General features: G+C 43.4%; 1 protein-coding gene and 1 long non-coding RNA gene across 3 annotated transcripts in view; one reads left to right on the top strand and one right to left on the bottom strand.

Moving 5' to 3' along the window:
• Positions 1-14,385: 14,385 nt before the first annotated feature.
• Cers6 (ceramide synthase 6) overlaps positions 14,386-18,680 on the bottom strand; it is a 231,728-nt gene continuing 227,433 nt past the window's right edge. The window contains exons 9-11 of one of the 2 annotated variants that reach the window (XM_032903424.1): positions 18,129-18,285; positions 17,518-17,541; positions 14,386-14,857 (exon numbers count right to left, since the gene is read on the bottom strand). In XM_032903424.1, coding sequence (XP_032759315.1) covers positions 14,705-14,857; positions 17,518-17,541; positions 18,129-18,285 — 334 coding nt within the window. In that variant the 3' untranslated portion in view covers positions 14,386-14,704. The remainder of the gene's footprint in view (positions 14,858-17,517; positions 17,542-18,128; positions 18,286-18,680) is intronic. The other variant, XM_032903425.1, reaches the window with a different exon arrangement.
• Positions 17,380-18,065, top strand: LOC116901477. The gene is made up of 2 exons (XR_004388000.1): positions 17,380-17,578; positions 17,918-18,065. It is a non-coding gene; the product is annotated as an uncharacterized LOC116901477 (long non-coding RNA).

The raw sequence follows: 18,680 nt of genomic DNA, 5'->3' as shown, positions 1-18,680 counted from the left end.
TGGCTACTCTAACTGTATAGAAGTTCAAGGAAATGTAGAGACTATGGGTTTGGTTAATTTTGCTGTGTAGTGTTTTAAAATAATAAAGTTAATAATAATAATAATAATAATAATAATAATAATAATAATAATGGAATGCTGGTTTCTTTTAGTGGAGAATAGATTTATGAGAAGTTAAGGAACTATGTTGCTGGGTGCTATGTTTGTTCATGAGGAACTACTGAAAATGGAATGACTTTAGGCTCTAAGGAGGGAACACACACACACACACACACACACACATTTATTTTTGACATTTATCTATTACATTTTTAATTCAACATTACTAAGCTCACTTACTTTCCCCTATATGTGCAGCTTCGTTTCTAAAAGAACCTCAATTCCATTGGCCTTAGTGCACGTAAGTATTTGACCATTTCTCCTGTGTGGAACCAGGCTTGCATTGTCTCCTTTCTGACTCCCGGCTCTGAACCCTGGCTCTAGACTAACTATCTGCAGGGACAGCCTCAGCATCTGGCTAGGGCTCTGAGACCTTGTGAGCCCCCCACACCATGAGTGAACAACCCCTTCACTCAGAGTCCAAGTCTTCATGCTGTCCAGTCTTACTTACTTGGCCTCTCATATCACCCCACATTGCATCTCCATGACTCCCTGACCTGGCATAGACAGAAACAGTGCTCTGTGCTCTGAGGTTTCAGACTAAACAAATTAGGAAGAAGTGGAATTGGGTGGAAGAGAGGAAGAGGAAAGGGAAGGAGGTAACTATTGCTAGCATCCTTATCGAGCCTTTCTTTGTAGTGTTGGAGATTGACTCAGGGCCTTAAACGTGCCAGGCAAATTCTCTTCCCCCAGTCCCCCTATCTTGCTTATCAAATTTTCTTGGCTGCTCCCTATGCCTCCTGTGTCCTCTTATCATGGGACTTTCTAAAAGGTTCTGCTTTAGCAGGCAGCACAGAAGTGACTCAGAACTTGGACTGAATATGTACGATCGATCGCCATCCTTGAGATAGAGCACAAGAAGACTCTTATCTTCCTAGGCTTCATTTTCCTCCTCTGAAAAAAAGTAGGAACCATAGCAGCACCTAGTTTCACTCCCAAATTTCCAACATTTCATGGATATTTATACATGAAAAGATTGTCATTACCTTTAATTAAATCTGTAAAAAAAAATCAACTCATTTCTTCCCTAACTTTACTTTTTCAAAGCACCCATGCTTGGAAATATATCTGTTATTTGAAGCATTCATCGATCACCTATGCTGAATTGGGCGCTGTGGCCGATGACGAGGATCCAGGAGGATAAGGTGAAGACTTTGCCTTCAAGGGGCTCACAGTCAAGTGGGGAAGTGGCATATAAACCAGTCCTATCTTTCCATTTCTACAAAGCGCTTCATATTCCGAGAGATCAGGGACTCAGATCAGAGTTGTGGGGACGAGTTGAAGGAAAAGCCTTCCAGGCAGATCGAAGTGCTAGAGCTATGACTCGTGGCTCATTCCAAGGCAGCAGGCAGGCCCACATTGCAGAAGGAGCCTATGAGGAGGCATAAGGGTTGAGGTCCAGGGAAGATAAGGTGACTGCCATCCAAGGGCCCAGAAGGATGCTGAGGAATTACTCGCTACACTGCACCAATCCCTTTGTGTTAAGCCAGCGGTTCTCAACCTCGATATTGTGACCCTTCAAACAGTAGCTTATATGGTGGTGACCCCCAACCAGAAAATGATTTTTGTTGCTACCTCACAACTGTAATTTTGTTACTGTTATGAACCATAATGAAAATGTCTGTGTTTTCCAATAGTCTTAGGTGACCCCTGGGAGGGGGTCGTGACCGAACTCTGTTTAAACCCTTCTCAGTTCACTGGACTCGTGTAAACACTATCCACTCCTCCTGGAATTCCACTTGAAGCCTTTTCTTACCTCACCCCAAAGCCATCTCTCCCCCGAACTTTTATGTCAGTTTCTATCTCACACTCTCTATGACGTAAGAACCATGGCGTGCGCTATGTCCATGGAACAGTTGCTATTTTAAGTTCTTTGCTTTCATCACTTAGTTTGATCTGTAGAGCAGAAGAAGCAGCATTTCTCCCCTTGAGCCGCTAAAATAACTGCTGACTGGGCCTCTGTCCCCAGTTAGACCGAGAACCTCTTCAACAGGAGTCCACCACATCTCACACAGGACCTGTGTTCACTACATGTAGCAACTTATTTTCTAAAGATTTATTTATTACATTTTATGTGTATAAGTGCACCTTGTGCATGCTTAGTGCTTATGGAGGTCAGAAGACGGCCCTGAATCCCCTCCTTGTGAGCCCCCATGCTGGGGATCCAACCTCGGTCCTCTTCAAAAGCAGCAGGTGCCCTAAATCACGAAGTCATCTTTCCAGCCCCTAAATGTGGTTCTTTCTTTCTGAAACTGTGTAACCTTGCTTAATAGCACGTTCATTCCTTTGAGATGTGTGCTGGCTTGCTTAGCCCCTGGAGGCCTCCAGGGATGTGTGTTGTTGGGCTTGGGCTTAGACTTCCAAGGTTAAACTGAGGAAGGAGATGCATGTTTTGTAGATGGAGGTGATGACCTGGACTTAGAGAATTGAGCTTAGTCTTCTGTATATGGGATGCAACTGCCTGTGAAAAACTCTTTACAGTTCAAGCCATTTTAAATATCCATCTTATTCACATGTCAAAGAAAGCCAACTACTTTGAAAACGAGACAGCTTGTAATGCAGAAGAACCAACAACACAGAGAAACATTTTACAAAAATCCATCCATCTGTGAACAGTTTCTTTGTGCCTTCTCACCTCCATGTCTGTGCATTTTTTGCAGCACCAAGCTTCCTCTGCTTGGTGCATCCCTAGACTTATTCTTCACTTGACTTCCTACACATATTTTAATTGTCCCGGTGCCCTATTCGCATAGCTATCCAGGGGCCACCCGCAATCCACTCTAGAATTCAAGTTACCACATCTGGTCCTCGGATGATCTGCTTTGCAAAGTCACTAGCAGTTCTGCGGATTCTTTAGAACAAACCAGGGAAGCCGGAGACCTCAGGTGTAATCCCAGCTCTGCTACTTGATTAATTATGTGACTTGGATAATTCCCCATTTCACCCCTCACAGCCCCAGTCTCTCCTCCCTGCATCTGAGATCCAGAATGTCCAACTCCAGGTGGCCACAAGCTCGGCCTGTTTGGACAATCACTGAAAAAAAAAAAAAACAAAACAAAAAAAAAAAACCGGACATCCTGACATATTGGATTTCCTGAGGGTTCTCTCCAAGAAGGGTTTCTGATGCAGTTGAGTTCACTAAAGAATGTTGAATAGAAGAAGTAGAGATGAAAAAGTACAGGAGGGAGAAAAACCCCAAAGATCTGTAAGGAAAATTAAGGAGGTGGATATGAGAAAAAAGCAAACGCAGTAGAATTCAAATGAACTAGAAACCTTGGCTTCAGAGGACTCACACGTAGCCATTACATACAGTGTAATGAGCCTGGATGGATGTGCCCAGCTCTGGAACCGCTCAGCTCTAGGATCAAATCCTAACTCCAGGGCTAGCTTGGGGAAGCTATTTAATTTCAAGGCATAGTGTCTGCCTGCAGTAGGTGTTGTTGACTGTGAATTTAATGCTAATGAGCCAAAGATATTTTACTACTCATTAGTCTTATATGTTTTAATACTACACTCATTCATCTGGTTGGTAAAGATGGGTAATAGGCCTAGGAATCTATCTGAGCGCGTGTGTTTCCTAGGCACAATGGTTCAGTTTTAATAAGTTTGTGCTGGTGGTAACTTTATGGAACCCAGCTAGTGTCAATAACCAGGCTCGATCTGTTAGGATGGGTTAGTGGAGGTAGTGTACAACTAGTGGTACCTAATGCCTGACACACAGTGAAAAAAAAAATCCCTATCGACTGCCTGAGTGATTTATTGCCCCTTTATCCCCCTCTGTGTGATGCTGACCAAAGCAGGTTCATTTGCATGCAGCCAGCTGCTAGGGGACCCCCAAACAGAGAGCATTGTCCTCTTCAGCTGCTTCACTTTGTCCAGAGAGGCTCGTTGGAAATTGCTCTCATCCATCAATTCACAGTCCACTAGGTGCCTCTGAACAGCACACAGAGAGAGGTGCTAAGAACAATAATGAAAGAGAACCACCCGCACTCTGGAAGTCTGCTTCCCTCCTCTGCCCAATTGCCAACCTCTCATAGCTTCTAAACCGTCAGTCTTAAAGGGATCTGTAGTGTTTTCCTGCTCCAGGTCTCGGCGTTCTGAAAGCCAGATCTTCCGCCTATCATTCTCCACCAAGACTTGCTTTTTTTTTTTGGATCTTTGAATGCTGTCTCTTTATTTCTGCCAATGTGCTTGCTCATCACCCCGAGTCATCACCGGCGTCCACCATTTGTTTGTAGATGCATTACCACGGCTACCTGAGGTTTTGAGGGCTTTTCTGATCATGGCTACGATGGACACCATTTAGCCCATGTTCTCTTCTTAAAGACGATGGCCAACCAAACTGTGCTGTTCCTCACATCCTTAAAGGTTTCCTACTATTAACTTGATCCACCTTCTTACGGGATGCGCCCAATGTGATCTCTCTCCCCTCTCTCATCTCTGCATTTTCTTCCACCTATGGTGGCCTGCCTACCATTCCTTAAGCACACCAGCACATCCCTACCTTAGAGGTATTGAAGCTCAGGCTTTTATCTCCCGCCTAAGGGTCAGTCCCAGCTGTTGTCGTCATTGGGATCTTAGTGCCAATCTCTTGCCTGTGAAATGTCTTTGGCTATTTAGCCTGAAGTCCAGGAAGTCACTATGGAATCATCTGGTTTCTTTATAACTTTTCTTCTCTGAACTGTGAGAAAAGGTCTTGCATTATGGCCTAAATGTATCACACACACACACCCCTCAATTTATATTATGGCCCTCAGAATATGATACCATCGGGACATATGGCATTTAAAGAGGTGATTGAGATAAATAAGGTGAAATAGTTGAACAGCAGTCAAGTAGGAATGGTGTCCTTGTAAGAGGAGACTAAGGTCTAGGGAGAGGGCTAATTGAGTAAGAGCAATTGTTGAGAAAGAGTAGGCACCTGTGCCCAGCACCCGTGTAGGAAGCTGGGTGTGGTGATGTGCTTACCTGTAACCATGGCACTGTGTGGGGGCAGAGGCAACAGGACCACTGGCATTGGCCACACCAGCCTAGCTCCAGGTTCAGTGAGAGACTCTGTCAAAGAGAGGGATAGAACAGGACACCACCAGGCATGTTGAAATCCTCTAACAATGAAAAGTCAAGGGAGCAGCAGCCATGCAGAGCACTGAAGCTTCTTAGGACGGTGAAATCCTCAGTACATCTCTGTAATGTTGGACACATGTCATGCCTGTCTCCAAAGTCATCGAATGCACAACACTAAACTCCTAAACCAATGATGGACTTGGGATGTTAGGGCTAGCAATTGTACAGGAAGTGTGGAGGGTCTGTAACAAGGGAGGCAGTGTGTGAATAGGCCAAGGAGTATGTATGTAAGGATATTTTTGTACCTTCTGCCTCATTTTTCTGTGAGCCAAGGCCAGTTTCTAAAATATAGCCCATTGAATAGAAGAAAAAGCCTATTAAAATAAAGAAAAGCAAAGGGCTTTTGTAACCAAATAACAAAGACTCTGCAGGTTGACTTCTCTGCGGAGACGTGTTTTGTCATTCCTTCTGTGACTTTCGGCTAAGATCAAGTGCAGAGATTTACCCTCACAACCTGGAGCCTTGAACTCCAAGATCGCGGTGTCACAGTGCTTGATTTCTTCTGAAGCCTCTCATGTCCTTTAAGTGTCATTTTAACCGGGTCTTCCTTTGTGTCTGCGTGTCTGTGTCCCAATATCTTCTAAGTGTGTGTGTGTGTGTGTGTGAAGTGTGAGAATGTTTTGATCAAATTCATCCTTCATTCCTCCCCCTCCAACTCCTCCCATATCCTTGCCGCCACCACCCCTGCCACCACCATTCCCTCCTAATTTCATTGTATTCTTTTCAAAACCACTGAATCCACTTAATGTTGCCAGAAAGGAGCATGAGTGCAGGGCCATCTACTGGAGTACAGCCGGTCAATTAGGGGCCACATTGGAAGAAAACTTGACATCCCCCCTCACCCCAGCAGCCATCAGCTGCAAAAGCCCCTTTATCTCCCGTCTTGCCTTTCCCCCAGGATGTCAGCTACTTTGGGATGATGCAGGGTTTAACCTTTTCGGACCGGCTATTTTCATCTAGTAATATGGAGTTAAGTTACTTCCATAGCCTTTCACAGATGGCTAGAAATAGCTCATTTCTTTTTAGCACTGAATAATTTTTCAATAATCTTTGGGACATAGCAGAATTTACCTGTCCATTCACCCACGAAAGGGCATTCAGGTTGTTTCTGAGATTGAGAAGTTGTGGATAAAACTGCTATGAATGTCCGTGTACAAGATTTTATGTGCCCGTGTTTTCATCCCTTGGGGTCAACTCCGAGGACAACGACCCCTAGATTGTTCTGGAGAACATGCTGTTGTTGTTACTGTTGTTTTTCAAGACAGACTTTTCGCTGGCTATTCTGGAACTTACTCTGTAGACCAGGCTGTCCTCAAAAACTCAGCAAGGTGCCTGCCTGTGCCTCCTGAGTGCTGGGATTAAAGGTGTGCGCTACACCGCCCAGCCAGTACACGCTCATTTCCTAATAAGCCATCAGCTGTCTTCCGAAGTGGCTGCAGCATCCTGCACCCCGCTGTTTCTGAATGTGAGCACTGTTACCATCACTGCTAGTTCTTGGCATTGTCACTATTCTGGGCAAGCCGACATGTACAGTGACAACCCTGCTGCTTTAATCTACACGCTCCTGCTGACATTTTATGCATAGCTTCTTGTTGCATCATCAGCTCTTGTCCTCCCTAGACTGTAAGTTCCCTGAAAGGGAACTGTCTATCTTAATAATTCCATCTCCATTCTCAGTAGCAATCCCAGGCATCCTGTATTTTTGAATGGCTGTAGGATACAGCCAGGAACCTGAGCATTAGCCTCTCAAGTCCTCTAATGGCCAGTCCCCATTTTTTTTTTTTTTATTAAGAAAACCTTGGTCATGGGTGTTGGAGCTTAGAACTTCCTTTTGCATTTTCATGACGCTCTTCATCAACTCTGGTTTTCTGTGTGCTCTTTAAATAGTTCCTCTTAGCTGGCTTCTAGACACCCCTTTAGCTCCCATCTTGAATCACCTGGAAGCCTTTTAGCTTCCCCCTTTTAGCTGCCCCCTACATGAGTGAGCAGAGCTGGATCCCACAGAACACCTGACGTCTAGATGGAGTGGAGTCAACATGCGTTGCCCTCTATCCTTTCTGTTCTTGCTCCCTAATAGACGGCTAATGACTTACCACTCTCTCCTAACTGGGTACATCTTCTTTTGGTACAGAATGATGTGACATACATTCCTAGCTGAGGCCTCAGAAGTCCTGGTGTGGTGCTGCCCCAGGGCTTCTGCTTTGCTGGGTGCAACGAGGTGCTTAGCCCTTCAGGGTGCCTCTGCTGAGCCCCCATGGTGACTTTCTGGTGGAATCCAGCCAGTGAAAAGCAGAGACGCAAGGACACTTGCTCACCAACCAGGTTTACAGCCCTCACAGCAAGGCCTTTCCTCTACATATTTCCCCATCACTGGCATCTGTTACCAGCACAGGGGAGAAAATGTCTTTTCCATACTTGGTAGATAAGGTGTCTTATCTACATTGATTTGATCTGATGATCCAGCTGCACCTCTAATAAGTCTTTCCCTTGGTTCTTCAACTAATCACCTGACAGTGATTTCTGGCTTTCACCTACAGGAACTTAATGGAATTGTAAAATTTCAATGCTTGAGGAACGACATAATCTGTGAAAAGCATTCAGGCATCAATGTGAGAAACATACTGGGCATAAGCACTTGAAAGGAAGAAGTTATTTTGGCTCACGGTCTCAGGGGGTTCCAGTCTCTGATTGGCTCCATGAACCTGGGCAGAGCATCATGGTGGTAGGAACACCTTGACTTTATGTCAAGAAGAAAGCAACAAAAGGAGGGGACTGCGACTAGGTGTGACTTTGAAATGTGTGCTCTGAGATCTAGATCCACTCCTTATGTCCTACCCACCAAGATGGCACCACCACATAGGAACCAAGCTTCTAACACATAAACCTGAGAGGGGCATTTCATATCCAAACTCTAACTCCTGTTTTTTTCATGTGTTAGTCTTTGGGGATAATGAAAACTGCAGATGACTCTAACAGCCCAATGACTGGTGCTGAGGGGGCCATCAGTATCCTAGTAGGTTCTGGTCCCTCTGCTTTGTCTTCTTGACCTCATGGAGTGTTGCTGCCACGGCTGCCACTCTTTTGGTTGAAGCAAGGGCAAGACTGGTAGAAAGAGAATCAGGGGGCAGAAACATGCCCAGGTTGGATGTGATTATCTTAGCAAGAAGGGGTCTGGGCAAACCCAAGTTGCATTTTGACTACTGGGAGACATGTTCTTAACATCGGATCAGTCTCTTTAGAACTGGAATGTGTTTTTCTTATAGTTTAATGTTTCTGTGTTTCAGAGAAATTCTGATGACTTCACTAGAGTTACTGACTGAACACATTACTGTTCAAGATGACCTCAAAATTGCTAAGACTTTTTTTTTTTAAAGTGGGTTTTACAACTATAATTGTGGTGGTGTCTAGGTGCACTCTGGTGCTATTTGATGCCTTCTGAGATCCTACATGACTTAAGCACACATGGGGCGGGCAGCCCTGAGTAAGGCAGAATCTCTCAGCAAACGCAGAAAAGGAAAAAGGCCCAGTGATACAGCGCCCAGACCCCAAGACGATGATGCCAGCCAAGCTGTTCTGAGGCACACTCGCAGACATGGGCAGTTTCCCACTGTGCTTTGGGGATTAGTTATCTATGTCTCCTTCACAATTTGGGAAAAATCAGCGTCATTCAATCTATGTAGGTTGCTCTCTCTAGATATCGTGTTTCCAGAACGGAGTGTTACATGAGATTGAACACTGGAGATTCTGCACCCTATATTTCAAAGAGACATTTCAGCACATCACAAGATGACATAACAGTAGTTCTCAGTGGTCACAATGACTTGGAGAGTCAGAAGAAATGACTGGATGGCCGGGCTCTGACACAGTCCCACCAGAAATGCTGGATATATTCCCAGCTCAAGGGGTCGGTGCTTACAATAAAGGACTCTCATGCTGTACCCTTAATGCTTAACTTTATTATCAAAGTGTTTCCAAAGTAAAATGATCCTCATAACAACAATTACTTCCAAAGATCAAGAACAAGTAATTATATCCCCATATAAAAATCAGCAAAACACAGCAACAGTACACGGAGTAATTCTAATTGGCTAATGGTACACCATTCCACTTCTGACAGATGCTCACGCACTGAACTGTCTTTAGAAAACAAATGAGGTTTTGTCACTTATCCTAGTCCCCACTGAAAGCTGGAAAAGAGAAACAAATCCCCAAATGAACCGCCATCCTTTTCTATGACATCTCAAGGCCATGAAGGTAATGACGAGGACTTGGGCACAGGAGTAATGAGAACTGTGTCACACGGGAATCCAACTGGAGTGTGCTCCACATTTATGTTAATTAAGCTGCGAGCAAACGTTCCAGAATCATAATGTAACCGTTCCAGAATCATAATGTAACCATTCCAGAGCTCTGTAGCTAACGCTAAAAAAAAAAAAAAAAAGAAAAAAAGAAAAAAAAACAAAACAAAACAGAAAACCCAAAAAAACACAAAAGCTTCACATTAAGGACAGTTTAACAGAGTTTCTGACATTTATGGTGGGGAAAGAGGATAAAAATGAGTGAAACCGAATTCTTTCACTGAGCACAGAAACTATGATGACTGATGCTGCACCACGGTTCCCAGACAGCATACAATACAGAAAGCCAGGCATTCGTGGACCTGTGTTAAGGAAACAGGTGTACATGGGCACGGCCACCCCTGCCCCCTGAAAATGGGACCAGACAGAGAGAAGGGGAGGGAAGAGCCGATCCAACAGTCATTAGTAAACTGACAGCAGAAAGAACGCTAGCATGTGGCTTTCTTTTACCAGAGTCCCAGAAGCCTAACGGTCTGTGAGGGAATGAGATAAAGGAGACCAGCTCCAGGCTAACAGAGCCCTCTCATCACTTCCCAGCAATCCCCAGAGTGCCTGGTTCTATGCGGATGCCATACGTCACCCCTGCCCAGACTTTTCAATTTCTCAGTGTAGGTGGCCTCTCAGTGCACCCATCTGCCAATGCATTCCTGTCAAAGGCTTTGGGTTAAACCAAGTCACGAAAGCCCGCGGGAGGTGAATCTTCTCATTTGGGTGTCTACAAATCTCATTACTTATGGTGTGACTTGTGTTCTTCAATCTGATTTTCTTCATGAGAAGTGGCTGCCTTTGAGTACTGGTGACAGGAATCTCAAGAACTTTGGTTAGTGCTCCCTCACATCTGCTTGGCGCCCCCTAGGGGTGGGTGCTACGTACACATAGGCAAGCTACAGGGCCCGCCTTTAGCCCATTTGTTCATGGAACTAAAATGTGATTGGCAGAATATTGCTAATTAGTCTACAGCATTTGGAGAACACCACAATTTCATCTCTGGAAGAAAAGCTGATCCTGAAAAGAACACATTTAAGGAAAATGTCTTGTTTCACTTTAAGAACTTTTACTATCGTTCCTGACAGGAACAACATACTCGAAGGCAACTGCAGTAGTTAGAGCCCTCTGCATTTCTTCCCTGCTACAAAAGAACCATGTGATCACTTTCCCCTCAGGCTGACTCTGGTCTTGTTTGATGTTTTCTCTCATTTGGGTGTTAGAAACATTGCAGGGCTATGATGACTTATTGACTAGGCAGAAGTAAGCCAAAGACAAGAAAAGTGAGCAAGTAGGAGCCTTAATACCACAAACACTACATAAAGTGCCAACACTTAACTTCTTATTTCCAAAGGCATTGAGGCCTCTTTGGGTATAATGACATCATCTCCCATACTGATAAATGGCCCTCATCCATACCTTTGGGGTAATTCTGTATACTGTTCTTCAAATTAAGGAAAACATTCAAATATCCAGGCAGATTTGGCATTAATTCACCCCCAAATGATTAGTAATACAAACTGATGACTGGGTTGGAGACAACCGAGGGTTCTCATATTCTCTCAGAAGAGTTTGCCAGCCAAGACACAGGTGAACTCCAATGTCCTTTTTAATAATGAAGTCTCGTTTTTCCTTAGCCCAAACAACAACTAGATTTAAAAGCAAGGTGGAAGATTCAGACCTTTTTATCTAAACTGAGGGAAGGCATTAAGCTTGCTTAAACTCAAACTCTTGTCAAGTATAGGCATGTCTCATACAACAGGGACACATCTTTGTCACTCTGTGAACATCAACGAGTATACTTGCATACACGCAGACAATGTTGCCTCTTTGCCTTGGCTATGTCACCCTCTTTTGGGACCATGGTAGCATTCAGTACTGTTGCCAAGTATGTGACTCAGACAACAGTTTGAGACTCACCAACTGTATGGACTAAAGATGTGATCTGGTCTTCCTCGGCCCCTGCCATTGCTGCCTTGTTCATCTGTGTTAGATGCCAACGGCACACGCTAATGATAATCTGGGATATGCCCTGTCTGGTCGTTCAGCAGACATTAGTATCATGGGGTTAAATGGCACTCACTTGCATTTTACAATAAACACTGGAATGACCCACAATACTGATTCTTGTAGCTGCTCCTCTGCTCTCAACATCCACAGGATAGGATCTGTGAGAGAGAGCTGGGCGTGTCTTATGTGTGGCAGCAGATGTTCTAGGACCTGGGTTCTATCTCAGGGAGCTCTGTGAGTGGAAGGCTGAAAGCTACTCTCAGCTGGTACGAAGCCAAACTAAGAAGGGCAATTTGTATAGAACATGGCTGAGTGTATTTCTTTTAAGGACAGGAATATGGATGATGATGATGATGATGATGATGATGATGATGATGATGATGATGAATCAGTAATAATTTAGTTTTGCCAGTTTTTGAAGAAACATACATATGCACACGTAAATCATACTTGGCTATATCATTTATTGACTCAAGGCCAAATTCTACCTGATTTCCTACTGTTCCCCCCCACTAAATCTAGGCAAGCTATGAAAGTTACTTTTTCTAGAGTCCTTTCTACACACACTTTGGTACCCTGGGAAATCTTATGCAACCAGGAAGGAGGAGACATCACCACAAGCTAAGCTAATTAACGAGAACACCACTCAGAACTAACCTAAAGCTGGATTTACAAGTCAGACTTCTGAGAGCAATGGCCTGGTATATGTGGACAAGATTCCTCAGACAGTGTCTGTTCTCAGTCTTATCCATTCATTTTGGGAGAACATTAGACAGAGATATTAATATTCTATTCTAGAAAAAGCCTACAAACTCCATTTCAATTGCCAAACAGAGTTATTTCCTCTAAAAGGTAAAATGAAACAAAAATCAATAGACACGTTGAAGACCAAGCCAAGCTAATGGCGTCGGTCAGAAATTGTGCCCCTTGTCTTCCACAGTGACTTCTGTGGAAAAGATGGTTTAGATCTGCCTTTGATACGGACAGAATCAACTTACTTTATTTTATATACCTTTTCTGAACTTACAGATTGATCTTAAAATTCTTCTGTGCTAAAGAGTGTCACATGGTTCAAATACAAGTACACAGTGGTTGTCAACACCATCTCACCCCTGGGAGGATGTGCCCAGATATTAACTGGAGATGGGCAGGCTCCTTAGCTTAGCTGATGACAAAGTTTCACTGTCTTGACACTGCTACTATTGTTTTTCATCCATCTGCATTTGAGCAAATGCTCTGACTACTAACAATACCGCTGGGGTCTCATCATTGGCCTCACAAACTCAAATACTTTCAAGTTTCGCTCCTTAGACGCATAACTGTTGTGGTTAATAAATCAGCAAGGCTCAAAGCACAGAGTCAGTTGCACTGTCTTCTACAGCAGCAAGTAGACATGTTTCCAAGCTTTTAAAATTATTGTCTGGACCATACCAGGAAATACTGTTTTGTAATTAGGTGGAGAAAGATTTAACATTGCAGCAAGAGCTCTTTGGGAGTCTTCTCTTAACTACTAACTCATAGGCTTCAGAGTACAGGTATAATGATTTAAGAACAAAACGGAGTATGGGTGGCTCTGAGCAGGACTGTCACGCACTGCAATGTTTTACTATTGGATAGTCAGTGCCCTGACTGGTTTGGAGTGTTGTTTTAGGGGATGTTTGACTCATGAGTGCTTTAATTCCATTCAGTTCCCTTTTTCCTGAAGATGAGATGGGATAAAAATCCCTGGCTCATCTGTGTGGTTTTTGTAGCTGCACAGAAGTGACACTGGCTGCAGAGGGTGGGTGGGGGTGGGAGGCTCATGACTTACTCTTTGGTAATTTCCCCCACAGCTGTCCCTGCCATTCTCCAGTAGAATTTTTACTGCTTCTCTGGAAATGGCTCCACTTGAAAAGAAATTCATGAGCCCCCACAAGTCATCAGAGCAGTAAATAGAATGGACTTGTCTTGTGGGGTGGATGCTTCTAGCAACAAGAAAGTCATTGTGGGATGCATTTGAGGAGGAAGGCAAAGGGTTAATAGTCGTTCTCCCATTTGATTTACTTTGCTCAGCAAAATACAAAGTCTAATACTAGATAGGGCTTTTCTCTTGAAAGCTGGTTGCAATAAAGTGCTTTGCAGGGAAGGAAGTCTTTGCCAACCTTTTTCTTTTTTTGCCTCAGAATATTCTTGACTTCCTTTTTATATGTTAGGACAGAAGGCTGGGCTAATACAGTAGAAGTTATGGCAAGTTGAAGTCAGTGGCTATCTTTATGAGAGCCCCAGAAGATAATTTGTGGGTCCCTTCGTATCTGGGAACTTAAGCAAGTGGCATTGTTTCATAATCAGAACACTGACTTCACTGGAGGGCAAAAATAACTTTGTTACCAACATGGTCAACCCCCAACCACCAACCACAGAAAGGAAATCTCATGCTTGTGTACAAGAGACAAACTCTATTCCAAGGCAGTTTCCTGTAAAAATTCAAAAGTCCCCCAATAGCCACCCTCTTTTATTGGAACTGCTAACTGATCACAAAGAGTGGCAACTAAAACACCCGGTTCATCCTGTTTAGACTCACGTGGGACAACGGTCACCAACTACATGGGCAATTTTAAAATGGGTGCAGAACAGAAAGAAAGCCAACCTACTGGGAACTGTGTGAGGATCTCGCATGGGATTTTACTTGCTCTAAGGGGTAAAGTAAAGTTGATGCTCATGGACTACAGCGTGGTAAAGGGACACAGATGGGACATCTTTACTGTCAATCATGAGCCCAGAGAATAAAAGGAGCGAGGGGATCCTCCTCTGTCCACAGATTTACAAACAAATAAAAAAATAAATAATATCCTAAGACAAATGCAAATACCGTTCCCTTGTGTCAGTTACGTACAGCATGCCTACACAGAAAGAATGGGATTTCTTCATTCACAGACAGGACACATGGCAGTACACTATTCAGAATGCTCTGAGAATCCTAACTTTTGTCTCTGGTGATGAGATATCATGAAAGGAACTGCATTTGCGACTTATTAAATACTTCCAGGAACAAACAGTTCCCTTTGTTCAGAACTTATAGTTTTGGGTAATTAATCATCCATGGAGCAAGGGCCAGTGAGGAGGTACCCGTTGGTACCGCTGGTTCCGTTGGTGGTTGTCGAAGAGTGTGGTTTCTTCCCTGGAGGCTCCGAGTCCTCATCATCTGAGCTAGATTCAATGTCGCTCCGGTCGTCCTTGGACACCTGCAGAATACAGGAATGGGCATGTCACCAGCTTCCTAGGACCAGCACATGCAACCCTCACATGAAGATGAGCTTACTCACATGTTACAGAAAACAAACTGGACAAGAACACTGTTATGGCAGCAAGGCCCCTTCACTGCAGGAATGTAATGTGTATGACAAAGTAGGTTCTGAAGAATGTAACTGAGTTTGAGCATCATGGACTCTGAAGGGCTCCTCCATCAGGGAGAATGTCTAGACGACGATCCTACCCTTCCCCATAGTGATGGTGGTATCTATACCCTGACGGTGGCCCTTTAGGAATTGGACACAAACCAGTCAATTTATTCACCAATGACCACATTCTTACTGTTAGTTATTCAAGGTTAGCTCTCAATGACCATGCTAGGATTCACACGCTAGCTCACACCACTGCTATTTGGGGTTGCAATCCATTCACTATTTATTCATTCTATATTTAATTCACTTTTCTTTTTTGCTAAAATTACATCGAAATTTTGTTTTAGATATGATAGAATAACACATGGCACCAGGAGACATTCTGACGATCCTCTAGATGAGATAGCTTTCAGCATTTGCCAGAAAGAAATCTACTGGACAGATCGTCGAAAAAATTATTTTTATTATGTGCCAATTTCTTCAATCTTCCACTCAGTTTCACTGAGTAATGTGAACTGGAAAATGACACATTAGGACAATACATCTGCTTGTTAACACGAAGTGTGAAAAAACCCTACGGTGTGGCAAGTAAATACTTTATTGATTTTAAAACTGAAATGATTTGAATCCTTTTCTAGGTTACAGTAAATTATAGCCAGCATTTTAACCTAGAGGGCCTTAAGATCTTTAGGTAAGTGCACTGGTTACCTAATTAGTCAATTTTTATTTTGATGCCAGGTCTCCCTGTGTAGCCCAGACTTGCAGAGATCCTGCCGTGGTTCCCGAGTCCTGCGAGTACAGATACGCACCCCACGCTCAGCTTCATCTGACTAATCATTCAGTTGGATGTCCAGGGAAGTCTTGTCTTCAGTGATCCTCTAGGGGCTGGACTGAGAGACCGTCTCAGTTTCTGAATGGTATTTCTCGAGTACTGAGGGCTTCTCAAGTCAGATCTTCTCTGCGTGACTAACACATCAACTAGAGAGCTGTGGAATCTACTACTGTGAAGCCATTAGGGAGTGAGGACATAACCATTTGTAGGTGTGCAGGGAAGGGAGACAGTAAAAACTGAAAACTACTGTTCCAATCTAACCAGCATTGTGCCAAGTATCACACACAGGTGAGCCTCGCCCCAAAGCCCTCTGAGGTCACTCAACTCATATTGAGAGTGTTGCTCAAAAACAAAACAGAACAACAACACACTGAGATACGGAGGCAACAACTGACTGGGGGATAAGAGTATTTCTACTTAAAAGGCATGAGTCATAAAGAAGTATTATGTAAAGAGGCATTGTTAAATTTATAAGTCTATTAGTTCCAAATTAATGTGGTAGGATGGGACTCCAGATGCAGAGTTATTAATTTGTATGCCTAGTAAGATTATTTTAAATTACATTTGGAAAAACCCACCATTATGATACTGTCAAAGAAAAAGGGCAATTTAGAATGCCACAAAATAACCCAAGGGAGAGCCCATGGATACAAGTAACCTTGCTGTGTAAGGTTTGAGCATCAGTGGCAGAGAAGAAACCCTGAAGCCAAGGCTGGGGGATGTAATTAGTGATAGTTCCTTCGTAAAGATGATGGAGTAACAGTTAGAGGCAAGATGACGGGTCTGATGGAAATGAGAATGCCATAAATACAAAAATAATCCAATCTACTGTGCCCTCCATCTTTACTTATTATCATTCTCCCAGGACCATGCATGCTGATTTAATTTGTGTCCAAATGAGGAGAAGAAACATTTCAAAAGAAACATGAGTTAAGGCTGCACATGGTGGTGCACGCCTTTGACCTGAACACACAGGAGGCAGACAGGTGAATTTGAGGCTGGCCTGGTCTACAGATTTAGGTCCAGGATAGCCAGGGCTATACGGAGAGACCCTGTCTTGAAATATTAAAAAAAAAAAGAACATGGGTTTATTTAGAAGAATAAGTCATAGGGAAAAATGAACTTTATCTCCTAAGAAATTAATTTGTCAAATTTGTCTAAATACTTAGAATTTATGCAGGTGGCGATTCTGAGGATCGGCTTCATAGATCACAAGTTGTTCAGATGTCTCCTGTGGAAGGGGCTGATTTTGTGGACCTCACTGAGGACAAAGGGTTCGGTGCTACTCTGTTTTCTGAGACCAGGACAACATTTGTAGCCCAGGTCTCCTTTCTGCACTGTATGGATCAACTAGTTTAGTTTCTCTCACTTCACACTGATCTGTTTCTGTCTTAGCCAACACATTGGCTAAGGTACCAATAGGAAAAAAACAAAACAAAACCAAAACGATTCCCTTCCTGTTGGATCAGTGAGATTTATATGCTTACACAAAGGGGGAAGATAAAACGCTCCCTGGTATCTTCTGCAGATCAGGGAATCGACAACTGCCACAAAGGCCCCAGGAGTGTCAACAGGTTAGACAGAAGAAAATGCCTGAATCCAAGCCACTGAGCAACCCTCTAGCAGGCAAGTGTCACCCCAGAAGGAAGAGAGAGGACGAGGAACTTACATGTACAGGGTTCCACTTCCCGGCCTTCCAGGATGGCAGGAGGAAGAGAACAGACAATAGAGTAAGAAAACAGCGTGGAGAATGATCTGGGAATGTCACTGCTCGAGAGAAAGGGGGAGAAGCTCTGCAAGATTTAAGTCAGCCTCCCGGTTCCATTTTGAAACAGAGACTTAAAGTTAAGTTTTGTTGGAAAAGTCATGTATCTATTTATTCTTCCCTTTGAGAGAAAGGCCTGCTTCAGTGAGCACACGACACCTAGCAATCCTTTTAATGAGAGGAAATACATTATTAAATTAAATTTTTTCTCAGTATAAATAATCAGAGAAGGTTAAGGAGACAGAGAGAAAAAAATTCCACCATAAATAATATTTCATCATTAAATGCAAAATTATAATTACAGGTCATTGGGCATCATCATCAACAAAGCCAACAGAGAAACTTTTCTTTAAAAAGAAGAACCAATGGGAAGAAAGTATTTCAGTTTGTGTTTCAAGGTGGTTTTTGGAAGAAATAGCACTGATTTTGATGAAATCAGAAACAAGTGATTTCAGAGGAGCCAAAAATACCCTGACATTTCTGGGACGTACTGAAGAGAGTGAGTTTTAGCTTACCTTGCCTTTTGAAACAGTTTTGCAAGCTATTTTTACAATCAGGTAAGACCAGAAGCAGTTCAACCCTTGTAGTAACAACAGCAGCAGGTTAAAAACCCACCAGGAAGGGTACGGTCCGACGATCTCCCAACTTTCAAATAATGTGGTATTCAACACCCTGAGGAGGAGAAGAAAGCCATTACTGAACACAGTGTTTCATTTTGTTCTCAAAGGAGTCCTACTGATTTTGAGGGCTCACAAGGTCAATAGTCTCCCCCAACTGCCTCCTCCCTTCCTGGGGGGACAGCCTGAAAGTTAAGCAAGTCCTGAGGAGTCGTCTGTTACCACAGGGCCCTGACTGTTCCATATCGAGTAGTGTATTTTAACCCATTCACTGTTTAAAAAACTGTCACTTTTCAAGTGTGCACTTCAGTGGCATTGCTCTCTTGCAAAACTCAGACTGTGGACCCATTGAATAGGAGCTCCCTACTCTCTGTGCCCGAAGCAACTTCTATTTTCTGCCTCTGTAAGCTGAGCTTCTGGGATGTTTGTGGAATCATAAAATAGTGGTTA

The sequence above is a fragment of the Rattus rattus genome, chromosome 5, assembly GCF_011064425.1.
Source record: "Rattus rattus isolate New Zealand chromosome 5, Rrattus_CSIRO_v1, whole genome shotgun sequence".
Lineage (NCBI taxonomy): Eukaryota > Metazoa > Chordata > Mammalia > Rodentia > Muridae > Rattus > Rattus rattus.
The sequence above is the reverse complement of the archived record's forward strand: the minus strand, read 5'-3'. Positions and strand labels throughout refer to the sequence as shown.